At 35.7% G+C, this 22460-nt stretch overlaps 1 protein-coding gene across 6 annotated transcripts in view; it reads right to left on the bottom strand.

Annotated features, from left to right (window-relative positions):
• The window catches only part of KLHL13 (kelch like family member 13), a 192235-nt gene that overhangs the window by 47464 nt on the left and 122311 nt on the right, over positions 1-22460 (bottom strand). Inside the window, exons 1-2 of one of the 6 annotated variants that reach the window (XM_036305763.1) lie at positions 13068-13401; positions 12469-12581 (exon numbers count right to left, since the gene is read on the bottom strand). The exons of 3 other annotated variants lie outside the window; for them this stretch is intronic. In XM_036305763.1, the coding sequence (XP_036161656.1) occupies positions 12469-12566 (98 nt within the window). In that variant the 5' untranslated portion in view covers positions 12567-12581; positions 13068-13401. Of the gene's footprint in view, positions 1-12468; positions 12949-13067; positions 13402-22460 lie in introns of those variants that run through there. 2 more of the 6 variants (XM_036305765.1, XM_036305762.1) reach the window with 2 other exon arrangements.

The raw sequence follows: 22460 nt of genomic DNA, 5'->3' as shown, positions 1-22460 counted from the left end.
GGACTAAATGATATATAAATAACAATAAATTATCAACATTGTCTACTAACAAATACCATGTTGTATAACTTATATAAACCATAGTAACAAAACTCAGAACTTTGCTCCTTAATACAGAAGTGTATGAGTTCATATTTAGCATATACACCAAATGAAAAGACAAATAACATTAACTTTCCTTACTATTATTTTATTTTAAAGGATTATTCATCCCAGAACAGGCTATTTACAAGGCTGAATCAGCAATCAAACAACATCCACTATTCAAAATTATAATCTGCAATTATCCGATATAATAAAAGCCTAATTTGCTAAGTGTCCAACCTTTTGACCATTCGACCAGTCGCTATGACATGCACTGACTACTAGGGAGCGGACGCTCCAACTGGTAGGTTAGCTTGCTGCTGGGGTCCGGCCAATCAGGACTGGGTGATACAGACCGGATGCGCCCTGGAGCCCTCCCATGGCGCCTCCCTGGCCCCAATCGTGCACTGGTGGGGTACCTTGGCCTGGCCTGCATCCTCTCAGAATCCGGGGCCCCTTGGGGAATGTTGGAGAGCCAGTTTTAGCCCAATCCCCACAGGCCAGGCCATGGGACCCCACCAGTGCAGGAATCCGTGCACCAAGCCTCTAGTAATGATGTAAAAGAAAGCCGGAACTTATGATGATGCAATGGTACATCTCATCATTTGAGAAAAAGGCACCTTCTAACTGCATCTATCTATGTATTTCAGCAATCTGTCTATGGAAAATATTCTAATGAGCCAGGTCTTGAGTCTACTTAAGATCAAAATTTTGGTTGCAGTTCCACAAATTTTTCTTTATCTGTGAATCATTTAGAAATAATTACATATACACAATCCTTGTAGGAAAGTGTTCATAATGAATGAAAACAATTTCAATTTGGTGATGCTAAGGGACTGGATGATCTATTCACAACTAAGAACATCCAATATACTTTTCAAAATTATATTTCAAATATTGGGGGTCCACCTCAATGAAAGCTAGATCAAACGGAGTTCATTAAAAACATGGCTCACTGTAGGACAAGGGAAAGGTTGCAATGTAATCACATGCATAAAGAGAAATCTAGCTGATGTTTTTTAATAAATTGTCTTCTAAAAACTTCATTGTTACATAAGCCCCTATCCTCCCCGATTGACTTCTAACCCACCTCCACCACCCCCCTCAACTCCAGGCCTTCACCACCCTATTTTCTGTGTCCAGGAGTTATGCATATACATATATTTATACAAGTTCTTTGGTTGATCTCTTCTCACTCAGTAAATTGGTCTTAATCATTAATTTGTAATACAGTGGAATGGGAAAAATAATAAAAAGGCATGGATTAAATCATTACTTACAAACATACAGATGGAGGAAAAATCATCCAACATAAATATCACATTTTTTTCAAGGTACAATGGTATGACAAGGAGTAATTTCTAAGATTCCTTCCAGCTCTTGGTTTCAAAGAACCCTGAATAAAATAATTACGCTTTTTGAGATGTCCTGGTCTTATCTCATTGACCAGTGAAAAGCACTATATTTTTGAAACGAGAAAAAGTGATAATAGAAGATGTTATAGGACAAGTTGTAAATGAAGAACAAAGGTCATTTTGAATTTTTAGAAACACCTGCAGTGAAAAACTTTAATGTAGGAGGGAAGAAGGGGGAGATAGGGAAGGGACAAAGGGATGACATAAGCACTACTTTAGCACAGATGTTCACAAATATTCAACTGAATTTGCCACTCCAATTTATCATTCTCATGTTTAATTTTCAAAAAATTTCCAGTGCTCTAAATAAGTAATCTTTTTCTAAGATTTTCAGTGCTCTAAATAAGTAATCCATGCCTTTTATTATTTTTTATTTTATTGATTTTTTACAGAGAGGAAGGGAGAGGGATAGAGAGTTAGATACATCGATGAGAGAGAAACATCGATCAGCTGCCTCCTGCACATGTCCCACTGGGGATGTGCCCGCAACCAAGGCACATGCCCCTGACTGGAATCGAACCTGGGACCCTTCAGTCTGCAGGCCGACGCTCTATCCACTGAGCCAAACCGGTGCTGGCAATCCATGCCTTTTAAATAAAAAACTCAATCAAGCCCTTGCACCTTCCATAATAGGAAGCAAACAGTGTTCAGAGAGTTAAATAACTGGTTTTGAGTTTGGAACATTCCTCCACTCACCTCCAAGTTTAGAAATGTCACTTTTTCAGGCCACAGTAACTTGCTGGATGGTCAGGTTTTATAATCAATAACTGAGTGACATAGACAGTCCTCATCTGTTATTTTACTGTCCCTGTTTCACTCAATAAATGTTAACCAATGCCAAAATTTCTGTATATTTCCCTTGCTCAAAGCACTGAAAGGCATTAGTAAGGCAACAAGCAGATAATTATATGTCACTGATTCTGTAATAGGTTTTGAAGATTTTTAAATGGTTCTCTCAACAACCTGTATTATCCTTATGACTTTTCAGAGATATGTGAGGGCCTGCTAGTTGTTAACTATTATTTTCCTGTGGACTTTGTTTTATTCTGAACAGTCCTTTGTATATACTAAAAGTGTTCAGAGAAAGTGGAAAGAAATACAGGGATCTTTGACATTTTTTTCTTCAATACAATAAAAAACAATCAATATCAACCAACTTGTATTACACACTCAGTGTAGCACTTTTTAGACAGCTCTAATGTCAATGGAGAAATTTGAGATACTTCTGCTTATTACATAAAACTTTATTAAGAAAACGAATTCATGCCAAGCCAGCATAGCTCAGTGTTGAGTGTCAACCTATGAACCAGGAGGCCACAATTCAATTCCCAGTCAGGACACATACCCAGTTGCGGACTCAATCCCTGGTGGAGGAAGCAGCCAATCAATGATTCTCTCTCACCATTGATGTTTCTAGCTCTCTCCCCCTTTCCCTTCCTCTCTGAAATCAATAAAAATACAATTAAAAAAGAAAATGAATTAATGATTTTAATCAAAATGTGTCACTAATGCTTATTAGCTTTTAAAAGGAGACGTGGGCCATGCAAACCATCTCAAAAACAGCCTGAATTTTTAAGAAGGCAAATAAAAAATAAAGTTCTTAAATGACTAGGATCTTAGTTTGAACTCATATCTGCATTTTACCTGTTTCTCTATATTTGCAAATTCTTTGTATACAATTCATTTGTGCTTGTTTTATAGGACTTGGAGCATAATAAAAGTTCTAATATTAGAGATTGTCTTCATGATACTTTTAACACAACCTCAGATTATAACTCTGTCACTGGATAATTCTACTTTTTATAAGGTTTCCAGTTAATCACTGTTGCAAAGTTTGAGAACTGCCTATGTTATATTTAAACTATTGTAATTTTCAAGAATAAAACTACTGGCCCAGAGAGTAGTATAGTGTAGTAACAAGAACCACTTGGGTCAATTGGAATAATTTTTTACAATGCATGCATAAGCCTAACTGTGTTCAACTATAGCATAGTAGACAGAATAATGGCCTCTCAAAGATGTCCACGTCTGAATCCCTGGAACATGTGAATATGGGATTACATGACAAAGGGTATCTTGTAGACGTGATTAAGGACCTTGATATGGAAAAATTATCCTGTATTATCCAGGTGGGCTCAACTTAATCACATGAGTCCTTAAAAATGGTAAACGAAAGCAAAGTAGGTCAGAAAGAGATCAGTGTGAGGAAAAAAAAAAACACCCTGCCATTTCTGGCATTGAATATGGCAGAAGGGAGCCATAAGCCAAGGGATGCAGGCCCTCTAGAAGCTGAAATTGACCCTTAGCCTATAGCCAGCAAGAAGATGGGAATCAGCCCTGATCGGTTTGGCTCAGTGGATAGAGCATCGGCCTGAGAACTCAAGGGTCCCAGGTTAGATTCCAGTCAAGGGCATGTGACTTGGTTGCGGGCATATCCCCAGTAGGGGGTGTGCGGGAGGCAGCTGATCGATGTCTCTCTCTCATCGATGTTTCTGACTCTCTATCCCTCTCCCTTCCTCTCTGTAAACAATCAATAAAATATATTTTTAAAAAAGAAGAAGATGGGAATCATAGTGGTCCTACAATTGTGAAGAACTGACTTCTGCCAATGACCCAAATGAGCAAGAATCAATCTCCCTCAGAATCTCAGAAGCAAATACAGCCCTGCTGACACACCTTGACTTTAGCCCAGTGAGAACCATACCAGACTTACGACCTAAATAACTGTAATAAAGTTGTGATGTTTGCAGTAATTTGTTATGGCAGCAATAGAAAATTAATACATGGAGTGCTGTGTGTGTGTGTCTTGGTTTTTTGTTTGGTTGTGTTTTTTTTTAGACCTTGCACATAATTAAGCGATGCGACAATAATGTTCACAAGAAAATACTAAACATACTGAATGGATAGTACCCTTAGAAAGTGCTAAAAAGAGCACACCAACTACAGCACTGTCCGTGGTGGATAATTACATGGAAGAAAAAAATAGGTAGCCAGTGTAGGTAGAATAGTGTTTCAAGAGAAATAGGAAACACTAAGGTTAATCCTGATATACCAGCAAGTAAAGATAATTGCCCCAGGATTTTTCTACAGCTTCACCACTTGACAGTATTGTCAAATAAACCTTACTTCTCTCTTTACCCCCATCCAATTTAAAAAAAATATCTTCTCATCTGTCATATTCTTTGTTCATCTAATCCTAGTGTGATATTACCTAATTAATAGATGACATGAAAGTAGCAAAAGTCTATAAAAACAAAAAGGCATTAGAGAAGTTAAGAGCTTTGAAATCAAGCAGACCTAAGTTTGAATTCTCATTTCACCTCTTACTTAAAGTGTAACATTGAACAACTTAATTAAGCTCCCTGAACACTGTGCCCTTGTGTGTAAAGCAGGGAAAAGACTTACCCTTATAGAATGTTTGGGAGGCAGCTTGAAAAGTTCCCGGCACTTTTATAGTACTCAATAAATCATATTATATTTAACTATGCGAAACCAGGACAATTTTTTAAACTGCAAATAAATTTTTAAAAATTTCATATGAAATTTACAACATCTGTTATATAGGCTAGATTCAAGATTTAAGCTCTTAGCGTTCTCAAAGTTATTTTTAACTATGTTTTTCTTATGGAAGGATAACTTGTTTCATTTCTCCATTGAACCATATCATAAGAAGTACTCTCCAACAAGTTGAGCATGCTTGTCTTACCATACCATAAATGTGGCAAAATTGGGTAAAAACAACATTTACCTGTAGGAACATATACATGTAGGAAGTCTTCTAATTGGAAATCTTTTACTAAACTTGGTAACACGATATAATTTTACATTTCACCAAATTTACATTGTATAGTCCAGGATCAAATTATTGCTACTTAGAAGGTAAACCATGTATCTTTGTGCACTATAAAGCACCTAAACCTTATCCAACTTAAAGTATGGCATTCTGTTCTTCTTGTTTAAGAAGATTACTATCAAGTTTAAACATAAATTGCACTTTAAAACCTAGTATCTCTCCCTAATTCCTGTCTCCTCATCTAGCCCAGACACATTTCTGTAGTGTTTTCATTGCCATTAAATTTGTTATCAATACTGAAGATACAGTAAACAAACATGTTATTTAATTTGATTATCTTGGGTAAGAATTTTCACAACAATAAAATAAATTAAGCAATTAAATTATTTGTGAATAAAGATAGTATGGAAGACAAAGAATGGTCATTTTGAATGACTACAAGGACTATACCTCTAATACCCAGAAGATTTATGCCTGGTACATAACAGGAAGTAAATAACTTTTGAATATTATAAATTCATTTATATAAGGTGATTGAAAAAGAACTAAGCACTTGCAAAAATGGATTACTCATTAACTTCTTTATGTACCAACTAGAGGCCTGGTGCACAAAATTCGTGCACAAGTGTGGTCCCTAGACCTGGCCAGCAATTGAAGCATGAGCATCTGGCGTGGAAGGACAGGTCCCAGCTGACCTCTGGGCCCTGGGCAGCACCTGGGCCCCCGGGCCCCCACACAACCCCCTCCACCTGAGTCACGGTGCCCAAGTCCCCATGTGGAGATGCAATGAGCATGGCTGGACGCCACGGGCTGGGATGCAATGTGGGCCTCTGGGCTGCCCAGTGGCACCACACAGAAGCTGGGTGGGCAGCACGCTTTCTCCTGGCTGGCCTCACAGACCGGCTCCTGCGCAAACCCACGGGGAGCCTGACCGACCCCTGCGGTCCTGGTGGCTGCGGCCTGGCTCATCTGGAAGAGGCCACACAGGTGCAGGGTGGGCTCCTCACGAGCACCTGGCACCTGAGCGCAGGGGGCTTCCCCGGCAAGCGAGCCCTCGTGTCCCGGGGGAGGGTGGCAGGAGGAATGAGTGCAAGCTCAGTTGACACCCCTCACCTCTGTCCCCATCACCCCTGCTCCCAGGTAGCAGGCGAGAGTTCGCAGCCTCCTGCCCGGGCGCCACGGGAGGTTGGTCACTGCCACCCACCGCCAGTTCCCCATCCCAGGTCAGGGCTTGGCCCCAATTGGATGATCAGGACCTGCCGGCCGCTGGCCACCATCTACAGGGTGATTGGCAGGGCAATCGGGCCCCCACTCATGCCTGCCTTGGCCTGGTGCCACCTGTTCACCTGCTCCACCATCCTGCCAGCAACATGTTGCCGACGCCTGCCATGTTCCACACCATCCCCTGGTGGTCAGCGCACATCATAGCAAGCGGTCAAACTCTCGGTCGAGGGAACAATTTGCATATTAGGCTTTTATTATATAGGATTCCCCAAGAATCTCACCTTTATACCGCCTTTCTCACAGTCTTAAGAAAATAAAGCAATACACTCAACTGCCATTTCAATTTACAGTATCATGCACGATGCTTATATTTCTTGACTAACCACAAGTAATAGTCATTAACACAAAAACTTGCTTATTGTCTCTTTCTTCTTTCTTTTCCCTCCTCCTAAATTGGCCCTACTAAATATTCTGAGTTTCAAGGAGAATGTCTGGAATTCTTATAATTTTTAGCCAGACTTCCCATGATGGTATACGATTTGCATTTTCACCTCTCTCCCCTGTGGGGCAACTGTTTTTGAGGAGTACTTGGAATTAACATTCATTTAAGGATAAAAAATGAATCTAGATTAATTATTAACAAGTAAAATTCTTGGAAATTTCTGAAAGCATAAAAAATACTAGCTGTCTGTAGTACAAGTTTCTTGTATGCAACATTTTTCAGTTAAATTAAATGGTTATGAGGTTTTTAAAAAAACATACACAATAGGCTTTAAAACAAAAATTTAACTTCACTTCCACATGCCACACTTCCTCAGACTAAAAGATCTGAAGTAGCTAAAAGAATAAACACTGGCTGAAACCGGTTTGGCTCAGTGGATAGAGCGTCAGCCTGCGGATTGAAGGGTCCCGGGTTCGATTCCGGTCAAGGGCATGTGCCTGGGTTGTGGGCGCGTCCCCAGTGGGAGATGTGCAGGGGGCAGCTGATCGATGTTTCTCTCTCATCGATGTTTCTAACTTTCTATCTCTCTCCCTTCCTCTCTGTGAAAAATCAATAAAATATATAAAATAAAATAAAATAAAATAAAATAAAATAAAATAAAATAAAATAAAATAAAATAAAAGAATAAACACTGAATATGAAGAGCAAGCAATCCATGTGTAAACCTCTGGAAGTTAGTAAACTCTAAATTCACCATGGTCCAGTGTGAACCCTATGATTAAAAAATAATATAGTCCCAGGCTCTATAAGACAAGCAGAACATCTGTATAAAAGGACAGAGGTGTCTTCTTCTAGTCAGACCATATAAAAAAACATTGCATTCAGATGTAGTATCTCATATAAAGATTATCATTAAAAAAATATCTGGGTGAGGACAGCCAGCAGAGTGAAGGGTCAGGAAAACATGTCACATGAGTTAAAGAGAAGATTTCCAGACTTATACGTAATGGAGAAAATAGATATTTTTAGTATATAGCTTGATAAGGCACACTAGGGACAGGAAATAAAAGATATGAATTGATTTTGCTCAATGCAAGGAAGAGCTGTCCACAAATGAAAGGTGCTGCCTTGATGAGGTAGTAAGCTCTTTGTCGCTGCCCGTCATCAAGGAGGAGATGTATCACCATATTTCAGAGGTGTCACAGGAAGGATTCTTGTTTTAAAGGGGGTATTGGATTCTCTAAATTATCTCTAAGGTCACTTTATCTCCATGGTTTTCCATTAATAAGGGCAAAGCTAGCCCTTTTGCAAACTCAGACAATGGAAATTCCCAGAGAATGTGCCACAAAAGTTACAGACTAACACTAAATTGTTCTTAGGAGTTCTTTATGTTACTGCTCCATATAATTTTGTTTGATTGACCATATGTAGTGAAAACAAATTAAGCAGACACAAAACATAAGTTTATGTCTATGCTAATTGTGAACGTGACTAAGTATATTCTTTTCTAATGTGAGATAAACAAGTTAATAAGTATTTTGCTAAATAAAAAAGATATCTAAAACCACAAGTTTTCTTCTATTCACCAAATTAGAAAAAAAGACAATCTTAGGAGCTAGACATGTCACATTAGGCAAATACATGTTTTTATTTTTTATTAAATTTATTGGTGAAGGGATTAAGCAAAAAGAACACACACATGCATATTTTAATTTAGTCTATCCTTTGAATCACCCACAAACAAAAATACATTTATATATTATGCATACTCTTTTCTCAGGAAATCTAGATACTGAATTTTAATGATGAAATTATAGAAAACAATTGCTATAAAATATTGTGCTATTGATATTTACTATAAAATATATTTTGCATATTAAACAAAATCATTGTAAACAGGAAGCTAACTGAATGCAAGTGCATTGGCCAGAAGAGAAAAAGTCTAATTCACCAATACTCATTCTACACTCATTGTCCTTTTCCTTGAGAAGGGCAAAATTCTAAGGAAAATATCCCTTAGTGTCAGTCTTGCTAGAATTCCTTGTTATATTGAGCTGGTTAATTCTTACCTATTATCTTAGTCCCAACTGTCACACTACTATTATCAAAATGTATTGCTTATGAAGAAAAGATAAAAGGATCACTAATGCCAATCCTGGTCTATTTCAGTGTGTCCTTAGAGTCTAGCAATACATTAATCCTATAACATTAGGCAGAAGGAACCATTTGCTATTTTAAAACGATGAATACCAAAACACCAGAAACCCACTAAGATGGGAGTGTATTTTTTAATTTAGGCAAAATGACAGGTTAATTTATATGATTCACACCTGTCAGGAGCAGAGTCTTTACTAATTCAGTTTACACTGACCAGAAGATCTTCCCTCAGGCTAAGGTTGAACTTCAACCTACTGTTGAAAAGAGTGTAACACAAACATGTCACTCAGATTTCTATCAAGACAATCCCTTCAGAATTCTACATGGATGGCACACCACCCTGCCACTTTTCAAAACTGAAGCTGAAGGAAGGCTAAGTCTACCCAATAAAGACTAAGCATTTGGCAATAAATCTATCTGGAGGCCAAAGGATTTGTTTCCTAAATCTCTTGTCTTTAAAATATTCCACTCTTCCCAAATCATATTATAACACAATTTGAAAAGTGCATTATATAAAAAACTATTTTCCCTAATATTATCAAAAATATTGTTAGTCATCAATAAGTCTTGAAAATATGGAGAAGTTTCAACTGTCATTCAAATTCTAAAGAATCAGAAAGAAAAATTTCTGTATGTAAACCCACAAGGAAAAATAGCCTTTCTCTTCAATGTTTGCAGTAAGTTAAACATTCCTTACTGTAGCTTTCACTAGTGTAGCAGCACTGCCCTATCCACAGCATCAATGGAAGGCTCTCTCTAGCTAAGTAGCACCTACACTGAGTTTAGAAAGACGCTGTAAAGAGCCTTTATGTTTTTCCATACTTGCTCAATTACTACAACCAAAAATATTTCATATTGAAATTTTAGTCTTGAAAAAGTACCCGTCTTCAATGAAAACCACATAACATGTATTTGACAAATCATAGTACATAATGATAAAACATTGCAAACCAGTGTTTCTGGTACATAAGCAAACCTACAAAAATATGCTTTCTTAACTGTGAAGAATTCTATATTCAAGATACTATTTTAATTATTTATACATAATTTCACAAGTAAATTCTAAAACATCACATCTTATCGGTGTCAGAATTTATTCCATTTTAATGCAAAGACTTTAGACCCAAAAGACACAAATAACCATTTAACCTATTTGCTAGCAGAAAGATTGTGAAAATAAATATAATGTTATTTGACCCAGTATTCTCTATTATAATTTTTGAAAGCAAAAATAATACTAAACTTAAGTATCATTTTGTATGTAGAAGTGTCATGGAATATAAAGAAGCACTGACAAGAACAACATGTTAAACATGATAATTTTATTTCTGGTCAAGTAAGTAAATGAACTCTAAATTTGTTTTTAAAGCTGCTTTTAAACTTCCTAAGCTAGTCTTTTCCTATATTTAACATATTTTCTTCATGTATATTTACATAATATTTCAAACCTGTGTTTATTTATAAAGAAAAATAAATTAAGGCCAATTTAATAATATAGACTATCACAATGTCAGAATAGTCTAGGCTAATGCTACCTCTTTGAATATATTTTTCCATTGTACCTACTTGTACTACCAATAATCAATGTCAACATGCAAGGTCTGTGATATTTTCTAGCTTCTATCCTCTAAATCAATTCATTCATATCATCAGGTCAAAGAGGTGAGTACATACTTAAAAGGAAGAAAGTTATTCATTAAAGATGTTGTATTGGGTTATATCTGAGTCTGTGGCTATTATGAATTAATCAAATATAAGTATTTTTAAACCAGCTGCAATTGGAGCTATACTTTGGATCTTTTGGACAGTAAAATATTGTAGAAATACTAGAATCATTAAACATTATTAATTATAACCTACTGATTTTAGTTGGGGGTGTGTGTTTTGTTTTGTTTTGATGATAAACTTCCTTTTGGTAAATCTTTAGTCATTTCTCACCAGCTAAGTTTCATAAAGTCAACAGGCACATCACATTTTCTGAAAAATTTGAAGGAACTCCATTAACTTGTCACCTCCATTATTTTTGTGCTTTTGACAACTACAGCTTTTTCGAAACAAATATAGCTGATCTTTTTTTCTTATTTTACAAATATAACTTAAAATACAATTTATAGGGAAAAGAGTTTAACTCCAAAACAGATAAAATCACTTGAAGCATCTCTAAAAAGAGATATTTTAAATCAAAAAATGAAATGATGACAGGATTTAACTAAAATGTCCTCATTTTCCAGCGCTTTCCAGGGAATCACCTCTTTGGGACTGAGAGCACAAGCACACTTATTTCCTTAGCAGCTGAAAGCCATTCAAAGAACTACATAGACGCCACTGTGTATCTGAACCTCATAAAAAAATAAAAACTAAGTAATAAAATGGCAACTCACCAGATTTCTAAACACACAATTAATCTAAAGCAGGAAGAATTTTCCACATCTCTCCTACTGAAAAATATTTTAAAGGGAACACTGACAGTTAAGACAGACTTATGCTCAAAAGCTTTACTCAATACTAATTTTTATTTTTTAAAAAGGTCCAGCTTTCACTCCTTATTCCACCAAAAAAAAAATCACAGACAATACTTTAAAGGAATATTTTATTATATCTCCTGGATTTTGTTTTGGAAGCAACACTGTGAATTTAAAAAATAAGATTTCCAAATATTCTAGGAAAAAATGCCCAATATACTTCAGTGTACATTTACTTAAAATAAAATTGTAAAATAGGCATTTGAATCATGTACTTTTCAACTCCACATGTATAAATAGCTATTTGTACAACTGTAATTTGCACAAATTCAAACTTACACCTCAGAACCAGAATTATAAAACTGGGAAAGAGATATTAAACTGATTACTATTCAGACACAGCTCAAATATAAAAGTCCTGATTAAAAGATTCATTTTATTAACAATGTGTTAACTCTAAATATTTTAAATTCATTAAAAAATTATATAAAGCATTTCCATATTTCACACAACACAAGAGCAAGCATCAGCAGCTTTTTGTGCCGCTGCACAAAAGAAGTCATCTTAAGTATTTCAGATATACAAAAATTTTAAAAAAAAACAATGTAAAAGATTAAAGTTTATACTTGTGCAATTCCTTAGGTATATCTCAAGACTTTCATATTAGTAATTAAATTACCATTAGGCACTTTAAATAAAAATAAACAAACTCCTAAGGAAACAAAACAAAGGTAAAATGTGTGCATGCCAATATCTTTAAATATAAGCACGTTTGCAGTTTTTAATCTTGTGCATTTTTGGATGTTGCTGTTTGTGATTTTTACCCCCTTTTGCCACAAGGTTGATTCATGAATGAAATCCCACTTTAACATCCTATTTTCTCTCACTTACATGTATGCTGGAGAAAGTGGAGTTGACCTGGATGTTTTAAGCACAGGAACTGGGAATTTCCAGATAGCAGGAGAGCTCGTTTTCCATTTCAATGGCATGTTGTCACCACGGTACTACAATAACAGTAAACAGCGTTTCCATAACAGACTACCAACTAGGACTTCCATTCCACACTGTACTGACACAGCAGTGGCTGCCGCGGAGAACAAGCAAAGGATTCTGCCAGTGCCCTAAAACCGATGCTTCCAATCAGTAAGATAGGGCTGCAAGGTACCTCCTTTAAATCCTCCTGTCCCCTAAAGCAATATGATGATTCTATCGTTCTAACTCAACAATAGTGCCACCTCGTTAGGAAAGCGTTGACTGCAGTATATTTTTTTTAAGACTGCACTGTGCATACGGCACAATGCAGCTTTATTTAATAAAAAGCAGCTAGGGTTTTGCTTTTTATTGTATTGTTTTAAGCTTGCATTGCCATTGTTCTACCTTAACCGGGATACTGCAGCACTGTACTATATTCTGCACCTCTTAACCTGATTTCTGACCAATAGTAGCAGGAAAAAAATAGATGGGTTTCACATGAAAATGAAACAACATACCTACTCAGAATACACTTGTCATCCTCTGAACATTCTTCTTTTGAGCTGCAACAATACAAATGGGATATAAACCTCAGCATAGCCTTAGGCCACAGCTAATAGAGATCAGTGACTAAATTCAGCAGCCTGCTTTCCTCCTGTGCAAGCTCTGGCCACACAATACAAGAATGCCATTATGGGAAAAGCCCATTTAAAAATGCCAGTCTCTCTGTTTTCCAGTTAGAAGAAGGCAAAATGTAAGAACAAATATAAACTGCTGCAGAACTCTGCACGTTCTTCTAGTAGCTTCTGATTCAAGGTGCTCTCCTTTCCCTATTCTTATTTCCAAGCCGGGATGAGCAAAATCTCATACATTTACAACATGCTGTGGTAACACGAAAATCACTCTGTCTTCTGCAGCAGAGAAGTACAGAGTAGCATGCTCTTAATAGCAGTCCTCAGAGGGACGCTATCAACAATCTAATTCAATGCTGCCCTCCCCTTCTTCTCTCCCCCTTTCCCCTCCCGTTCACCCCCCCCACTCCTCCCCCGCCCCCAAACAGCTCACAAATTGCCTAGAGGAGAGACCAATGCTGCTGGCCAAGCAGGTGTCCAGCAGGGACCATTCCAAAGCTTAGCAGCCGGTCCCGTAACCTCTAGGGCTTACTGACTGACAAGGAGGTTCAAAAACTAAAGCTGCTGTCAAAGGCAGCTTGAGGTATTTCATGAAAGCAATGGAAATATAAGGTTCATCTATATTGTTTTAAAATACTGCCAGAAAATAGCATCCTAAGTGCCCTGAAAGTGATTGTTTTAAGTGTCTGTTTAAAGCATCAAACTCGCAATTTTCTACACAATTCTAAGACGGGAAAATAGGACAACTGGTATTGTGCTGAACTCTTTATTTTCAGGCTGCAGTATTTTATTTCTGATGCAGGTAAGTCACCATCACTAAATATCTAGCTTCACAGCACCCTTCCACTTCTACCTAAAAGCAGAATTATCTCTCTTCATCAGTGAAAGCTTAGCAAAGGCAGACTACCATTGACACAAAAGCCAGTACCTTTAAAAAAAAATCACTGTAGTGACAAAGAGCTGGTATTTACTTTCGAGTTTGTATCTAAACAATAAACTTGTGCTTCCAACTTGAGTAGTGGGCTTCAGATACTCTTTCCAAATTATTACTAGTTTCTAAAAGATTTACTCTTAAAGGAGACTTACTCCTTAAGAGGATTTCTCCCTTGTATTCAAAAATCACAGATCAATGTTTCTATAAAGCATACCATTTTAAAAATTCCAAAATATATAATTTAATATACTAGAAATACAGACTTAAATCAGCTAAGGTAAATAACAAGTACCTTCCTTAAAGATACACATCAACATTCAGGCAAAAAGTATTTTCCTATGAAACCCAAACATATATAGTAGGGTGGGGCAAAAACAGACTCACAGTAGGTATGCAGTATATACATACACACATTCATATACAGGGTGTCCCAAAAAATGTATACACACACTTTGAATAATTATAAAGGCAGTGTTTATTAAAATACATTTCATTCTCAAAATTGAGCTATCAGCTGTTACAGTGTATACATTTTTGGGACACCCTGTATATGCACATAAACATTCATATATATGAAGAGATTGAAAGACTATTTTGAAATATTGACCAGTAATGCATAAACTTTATTAAATATTAAATAGATGTCAGCCATCACCATCTCACAACTAATTTTTATTCAATCTAGCATATACAATTAACCCCCCAAAAAAACAAACATTTCAAAGGATTAAATTATATTTTCAGTTCTTTAGTACCCACACACAAAACTGTCTCATAGACATCTTCAAAGGAATCACAGAAAGGAGTATTTATCCATAGCTTGGTTACCAAAATATATTTCAAAGGTTAAAAAAGCCCACCACTAATACAAATAAACAATGCTCAATATTTTACATTAGAAGGTTTTGTGTAATAATACCTAATAGTTATAGAGCAAAAAGATTGCAGGTACAATCAGCAGTAACAATCTATTGGAAACCCCAAGAAGGAAACACAAACACGTACTCAAGCAAGTTTGGAATGTCCCATTCCAAAAACCTAAAGCATTCTCAAGCATTTAAAATACAAAACATAAAACAGCTACAAATTAGCTATCTGTAGCAAGGAAGCAGTGTTTTAGGAAGGAAATTCAACCACATTCCAACTTATGACAAAGCAGTGATTGCACTTGTAACTTCTCCTGAGAACAAACAACCCAAAACCTATGTAAAAATATGGTAGTAAAGTGTTCTGAGCAGTTTATCTATAAAGACTACTCAACAGTTTATAAGTGGGAAATGGAGTGAATATAGAATTTTCCAAATTTCCAAGAGGGTAACCCTCACAAACAGGTAAAGACCACTTTATTGCAAAGGTTCTCAAATTATTGTTCCTCTGTGAACAATCAACTGATTTTAAAAGCAATATTCTTTGTAATTAATCTCATTAGGCTCCAAAGAAATCAACCAATACCACCAAATAATCTATGCTCATTTTCAGCCTAGATTATTCTTAGACTTAATGGGTTTTTTTAGGCTTAATGTTCAGAACTTGTTTTTATGGTACTACAATTGTAGTATTTGTTCAAAGGGAAAAGAAAATAAGGATGCTTTCCTCTACCCCATGCTCAGCACTCTTAAATATACTCAAACCCATCATTATATCTGATGATGGACATTTACTTATATAAAGATCTTTCGCTTTAATAAACTGCTAGGTGAGATCTGTAGTTCTCTCTCATGAGCAAACATCTATTATGCCAAAGGCTTTAAAAATAATTCCTTTAAGTAGAAATATAGTCCATTAAATATACTTTACACTATTAATTTGTTTAACAACACCATTCCTCATCATTTAGAAATAAACTTCAGCCAGGTAAAAGCACTGGAATTACAAATTAGCAAATTCCAAATTGATCAGATTTTACTACCTGACAGCAACTCCAGTAGCGACTACGGAGTGTAATTACCATTGCATTCCGGAACTAAAATTGTTTTCACCTCGAAGTGAAGGGAAGAAAATAATTAAACGTGTGCTTTAAATACAATTTTATGCAGATTAAGTGTCCCACTACTTTAATATTGAGACTGAGAAATGCCAAAAACCCTAATTCACATTAAAGGAAACACTGATTTCATTTACAGAGCACTTGGTTTCTATTATGGACAACTGCATAAAACAGGAAAGAAAGACAACATTCATAAAAGCTCTTCAAAGCATTTTATGAACGCTAACTAATCGCTTAAAAATACCTGTGAAATGCATATTTCAGAGATGTAATAAACAAAGGACAATTCTGGGACTTGGCCAAGGCTACAAGAAGAGACATTCTTGGCCAAATCTTACAATACAGAATTCCCCGGCTCCCAATGTAGAAAGAACATTTTTATAATTTTTAGAACTCTTACAAAGCATCTTGCTCAATACCCTCATGGTATAGATGAAAAAACAAACAAACAAACAAACAACAAAAAAACTAAAGCCCAGAGAAGTTAACTTGCTGATGTCACACTGCTAGCTAGTTGCAGAATTGGAACTAGAAACCAAGTTTGCATCTCCTAGCCCAAGACTCCCACTCTAGAATTCCTATTGTTCCTCCTTCTTGATGAGACCATTCCATAAGATGTGTGTTTCTATATGAAGTGAGCCTCATTTTGTAAATATTTCAATGTATTCTAAAGAAACAAGAACTACAAAGAGCTATCTACTCCTACAGTTACAAAAGGGTGAAGAAAGACCATTTCTAAAATCTTGATTCCAGAAGGTGTTTTAGGAAAGATCAGGGAGGAAAAGGTAAGTAAAAATTAAGCCAGTCATAGTATGGAAGAAAAATGAAATATATATCTAGTAGTATAATTTTTTTCTCAATGTAAATATTTCTAAATAACTTTATAGGAAATTTTAACTTCCAGATGAACTGTTACAATTTATCTCTAGTACCACCTCTTCACTAAAGGAATTTACTAATATGGTGTGTATCTGACCTATCTTTCCATATTTTCCTGATATTCTTTAAGAACTGACCTACCTTTTTCTTGCAAGTTTTGGTTACTCCTGTGGTGAGTACAACTAAAGACTAATAGCACTAACCACAGTTTGTGTGAGCATGTATTGTGTAATCTTCTCATCAGTCTTGACAATATCTCTTCAGACTAATCTGGGATATCCATGTTATTTGTATTGCTCAGACTAGCCAGCCGTTGGCAAACTACGGCCCACGGGCCGGATCCGGCCCATTTGAAATGAATAAAACTAAAAATAAAAAAGACTGTACCCTTTTATGTAATGATGTTTACTTTGAATTTATATTAGTTCACACAAACACTCCATCCATGCTTTTGTTCCGGCCTTCCGGTCCAGTTTAAGAACCCATAGTGGCCCTCGAGTCAAAAAGTTTGCCCACCCCTGGACTAGACTGTAGTTCATACCAAATTGTGTGCTCTGTTTATGTTCTACCAATCAGTATATAACCATCCTACTCATCCAACTTAGTAAGATGGTTAAATACTTTAAAGAACATAAAAAATTAACTTCTGCACAACAGAGCAAAATTCTTACTCATTCAGGGGTCCTTAATACAGGAAAAGAACTGTTCACATGAATGGCTATATACACTTGTGTGCATCTGTATTTCTTTTATTTGTTTCAGGAAATTGAATACCAAATACATTAAAGTTTTTTACTAGATATTCAGATATGTAGTCTTGCTAAAAAACCAAAATGAAAATCCCAGATGTTTCTCAATAAAATTACGTTAGAAAGTAATCATTTGATTTTTTTATAAGCACCTTCTCACATGTCAATTTCATTAACAGAACTGTGTGAATCCTTATAGCTCTACAAAGGATTTACACAGACTACTGTAAATGTGGCTATGCCTTGGAATAATATAGTACCTATCTCCTTCACAATACAAACAAGTAGAAAAACACAATTGTTGCACAGGTATATATTCATGGACATGCATATGTATATGTATGGAGAATTCCTCATGCCATGATGGCATAAGGAATGTATTCTCCCATCTTTAACATTTCCATAGGAGAAGAAGGGTACTAACTTACTTGGTTTTGTTTGTTTGTTTTGGGTAGATACAACAATAAGAAGAACTGGTAAGATGATAAAACAGAAAACAATTGTTAATGGGGCCAAAGGAGAAAAAAAAAATGACTGGAAGGAGAATGGAAAGCCAGAATGGTAGTGGTCCCTGTTATTTACGTAGCACCTTTTATAATTTGGGGTCAAATCCATGAGGTTATGGGATGGGAGGACAAAAATACAGGACTGAGCAGATAACAGGTAATATCCAATTGCTGAGGACTCATGACTTACAGATTCTGATTTCCCCTGCTCTCTCACTACAGCTGAAAGAAGGGTTAGCAATGAATGAGAAATTCAGAAGTTTTTGCACTTCCTTTTTCCTTTTGTTTTCTGCAGTATCTACATTCTTTATGGTTTTTGGGGGGGAGACTACTCTTGAGTGCTTCATTCGTATATTATTCCCAGATGCATATACCCAAGTAAGTCTTTATGTATCTTTGTCATGCACAAACAAAATTAATTCCTAAGTATTCACATTTATTAAAAAATGCCTTAAGCTCCAAACCAAAGTGCTTGTTTGTGTGAGAAGGAGTAGTGGTGGAAACCAATGATTTTCAAATTTAAACTATTTACATACAAGAATTTGCATGACAATTTTACTAGGTGTGCCGGTTAATAATGCGGATTTTTTTTCAGTAGATGGAGTTACACATGTTGATATATATGTGATTTGATATGCATGCTATTTTGTTATATTGCTCCTTCAGATTATCACTTGTTCCGATCGATGGCACACACACTTTCTGAGCAGCACTTCAAAACATACGAAGAAGTGGAAAATTTGGTATCTGAATGATTTGCCTCAAAACAAGAAAAGTTCTATTCAGACGGTATCCACAAATTACCTGAAAGATGGGGGAAATGTGTAGCTAGCAATGGACATTACTTTGAATAAAGCACTTTTGATGTTTCTCTTGAAATCATCATGTTTTCTTTGGATTACAAAATCCGCATTATTAACCGGTTAACAGTTAATCTGCACTTTTAACCAGTTAATAGTTAATTCATATTATTAACCGGTTAATAGTTAATCCACACTATTAACCGGTTAATAGTTAATCCATATTATTAAACAGTTAATAGTTAATCTGCATTATTAACCAGTCTCACTTTACCTGCTTGAGAAGCCCTCCCCAAATTCCTGCTCCTCCTTTAAGAAGGAATCCCTGAATGTTTCTATTTCCCTTATTGACAACTATTCCTGGCATTGAAGAGCAGTTAACCAATAATTGTTGAGTAAATTGAAAAGAGTTTATAAGCAGAGTGATTATATAAGAATTGTGTTGAAGAAAGGATATACCGTGGAAGGTTTTTTAAATGTTGTTATTGATTCTGCTATAACTAAAAGCAAAGTTCAGGTAAAAGGAATATTCATCTGTTAAATTGTTAATTTTAGGCTATAAATCCTTAAAATGAAAAGAAATTAAATATGTACATTATCTTGTTAAAAATAAGTGTGATAACAAAAATGTCCCAGAATACATGCTTTCTTAAATGAAATAATTGCATCACTATAGTGATGATGGATTGCTCGAATGAAAAATCTCTGCTCTCATCTCAAATAATGGTAATTTATCTGTTTAGTTGTCTCTCCACAACTTCCTAAGAAATTACTTAAATTACTTTGGGTAAATAAAATATCCAAACATTGTTAGATTTCCTGAAGTGTTTGTACATTAAATCTACAAAACTATCAAAATAAAAAGCCATTTAAGATGTACAGTTTTACTGAAAGAAAAGTTAAGAATATAGCTCTACTGACTAAAAACTCTCTCTATATAAAAGCCTAAGCTCAATGCAGGAGCTGCCCCCTGGTGGTCAGTGTGTTCCCACAGCAGGAGCACCACACAGCTGACCAACAGGTGCCAGATGCAGGGCTCACGGCTAGCTAGCGCAGCTGAGGTGGTGTGAGCCTCTTCTTATCAGGACTGACTGGGTGCAGTGGAGCCGGGATGAGCAGGAGCGGCGCAGCACCAGGCCTGAGCTCAGGCTCCTCCCTGTCTGCCTGCCACGGCCTGATCCCTGCAGGCCACGTGGAGGGACACCATTGGTGCACAAATCCATGCACATATCTGTGCACCGGGCATCTAGTACATTAATATAAAGCTTTTCAAATAGTTTTATGACTTTGTTTTAATTTTGGTGGCCTCAGATATAGAAGCAAAACTACAGAAGTTCCATGAAGACAATGTAGTTAGCAATATGAGAATCTTAATTTTTGTAAATCCTGAACTATTTTGATATGAGTAAACAATTTCTAATAATGTTTATCTATGATGGTTGAAAAACTTTTCAATAATATGCACATCACATACCCAGTCTCAAAAGGCATGTCAGTTAAAGAAAGTCATCATTTGCTATATTTTACATTACTTATACTTGTGTAAAAATCTAAGTTACCAAAAGACCTTTAGACTAATATATGACATTTTCCTTTATATTCCAATTAAAACAAAATTGTTATTATTTTTAAAAATTATATTTATATCCTTTCATCCAAAGAGGAGTTATACCATTGACATCTGTATCACAAATGTTATAACTAAAAATGAGACCTAGAGGATTACCTAGTCTTCCCATCTTTTTTCCCCCCTGCGTATTTGTAAATATTAGTTTCAAATACTTATAAAGCAATCACAATAATGTTTTGCTAACCAGAAGCAAACACTTTCATGGAAAGCCAATCCTAATGACTCATTAAAATAATACAACACTATTTAAAGTTTCCATGAAAAGGGGCCCTTTATATTCAATTGTTTTAACCATTCCCCAAGCCTAACCATGAAAACTTGAAATTTCCTGTAGAAACTATTATTGACTAAAAAGAAAAGGTTTCAACTACATAATGAATGAAAAATATCCTAAATCCCAAAGAAGCTCAACTTCAAACTTGAAGCCTGAGATCCAATGCCATAACATGGGGTTCAACAGTTTTCATAAAGGTATAGTTTATGGTTACGGAATTTGCCTACTATGGTGACATCCAAGAGATTTCGAAACCAATTCAATACCTCTATTTTCATGACTATTTTGAGATTCTTCTCATTTTCAAATTTAGAATTCTTTTCTTCAGTGATTTTAAATTATAAAGGTGGTTTTTTTTCCCCCTTAAAATTGGGGGTATAGAAACAGTTACACTGAAATATGTCAAATATATGGTGGTAAGTCTAAATTATAAAAACTAGCCAAAAAGCATATAATTTCAAATTGCTATGCCTAAAAACATATTTAGCAATTCAATAATAATCTATGTTCTAAGACATCATTAACTCATGTTGTATGAAGTGTTTATGTGTTACAAACTAACCACAGAAGTATTCCAGGGTTATGTCTAACTTCCTTACTTGGATGCAATGGTGGTCCAATGGGGGGGGGGGGCAGAATCATTTATTTCCCTTCATTTCATGTTCTATTATAACTAACTACAGTAAATGTGATTTTGATTAAAAAATAAATAAAAATCCAGTTCATCTTCTAGGGTGATCCTAGGTTTAAGCTAGATGCAATTTAAATTTGGGTTTCCTGACTATCTTTTTAATTCTGCTTCAACCAGTAAGTTCAGAACTAACCACTTTATGTCTTCAAAATCAAATATATGTTTTAAATAATCAATTATTTCTCGTGGAATTCTGAAGCTACATAATACAAGTAAAATATACCTTCCCTTTAGCTAGCATATATTTATTCATTCATTCCTTAGTCAGCTTGATCTAAATCAGAGTTGCTACTGAGCATTTTTGAGTCTTCCAATACAGCAGCGGTTCTCAACCTGTGGGTCGCGATCCCTGGGGAGGTCAAAGGGCCCTTTCACAGGGGTCGCCTAAGACCATCGGAAAACACATATGTAATTACATATTGTTTTTGTGATTAATCACTATGCTTTAATTATGTTCAATTTGTAACAATGAAAATACATCCTGCATATCAGATATTTACATTATGATTCATAACAGTAGCAAAATTACAGTTATGAAGTAGCAACGAAAATAATTTTATGGTTGGGGGTCACCACAACATGAGGAACTGTATTAAAGGGTCGCAGCATTAGGAAGGTTGAGAACCACTGCAATACAGTATGTGGCCATTTTTTTAAAATTAAAATAATACTGTTCACTCACTAAATGAAAATATCTATATTTGAGGGCTTCCAGGTTTACCAATTTTTGAGGTTCAGATTTGTAAAGCACAGAACAACATAAATTGTATTCAAAAAAAGAGTGAAGAGATAGCAGAATCAAGCTTAAATAATACCATAATAGGGAATA

This window comes from Myotis myotis, unplaced genomic scaffold (assembly GCF_014108235.1).
Source record: "Myotis myotis isolate mMyoMyo1 unplaced genomic scaffold, mMyoMyo1.p scaffold_m19_p_4, whole genome shotgun sequence".
Taxonomy (NCBI): domain Eukaryota; kingdom Metazoa; phylum Chordata; class Mammalia; order Chiroptera; family Vespertilionidae; genus Myotis; species Myotis myotis.
This window is presented reverse-complemented; position numbering and strand designations above follow the sequence as displayed.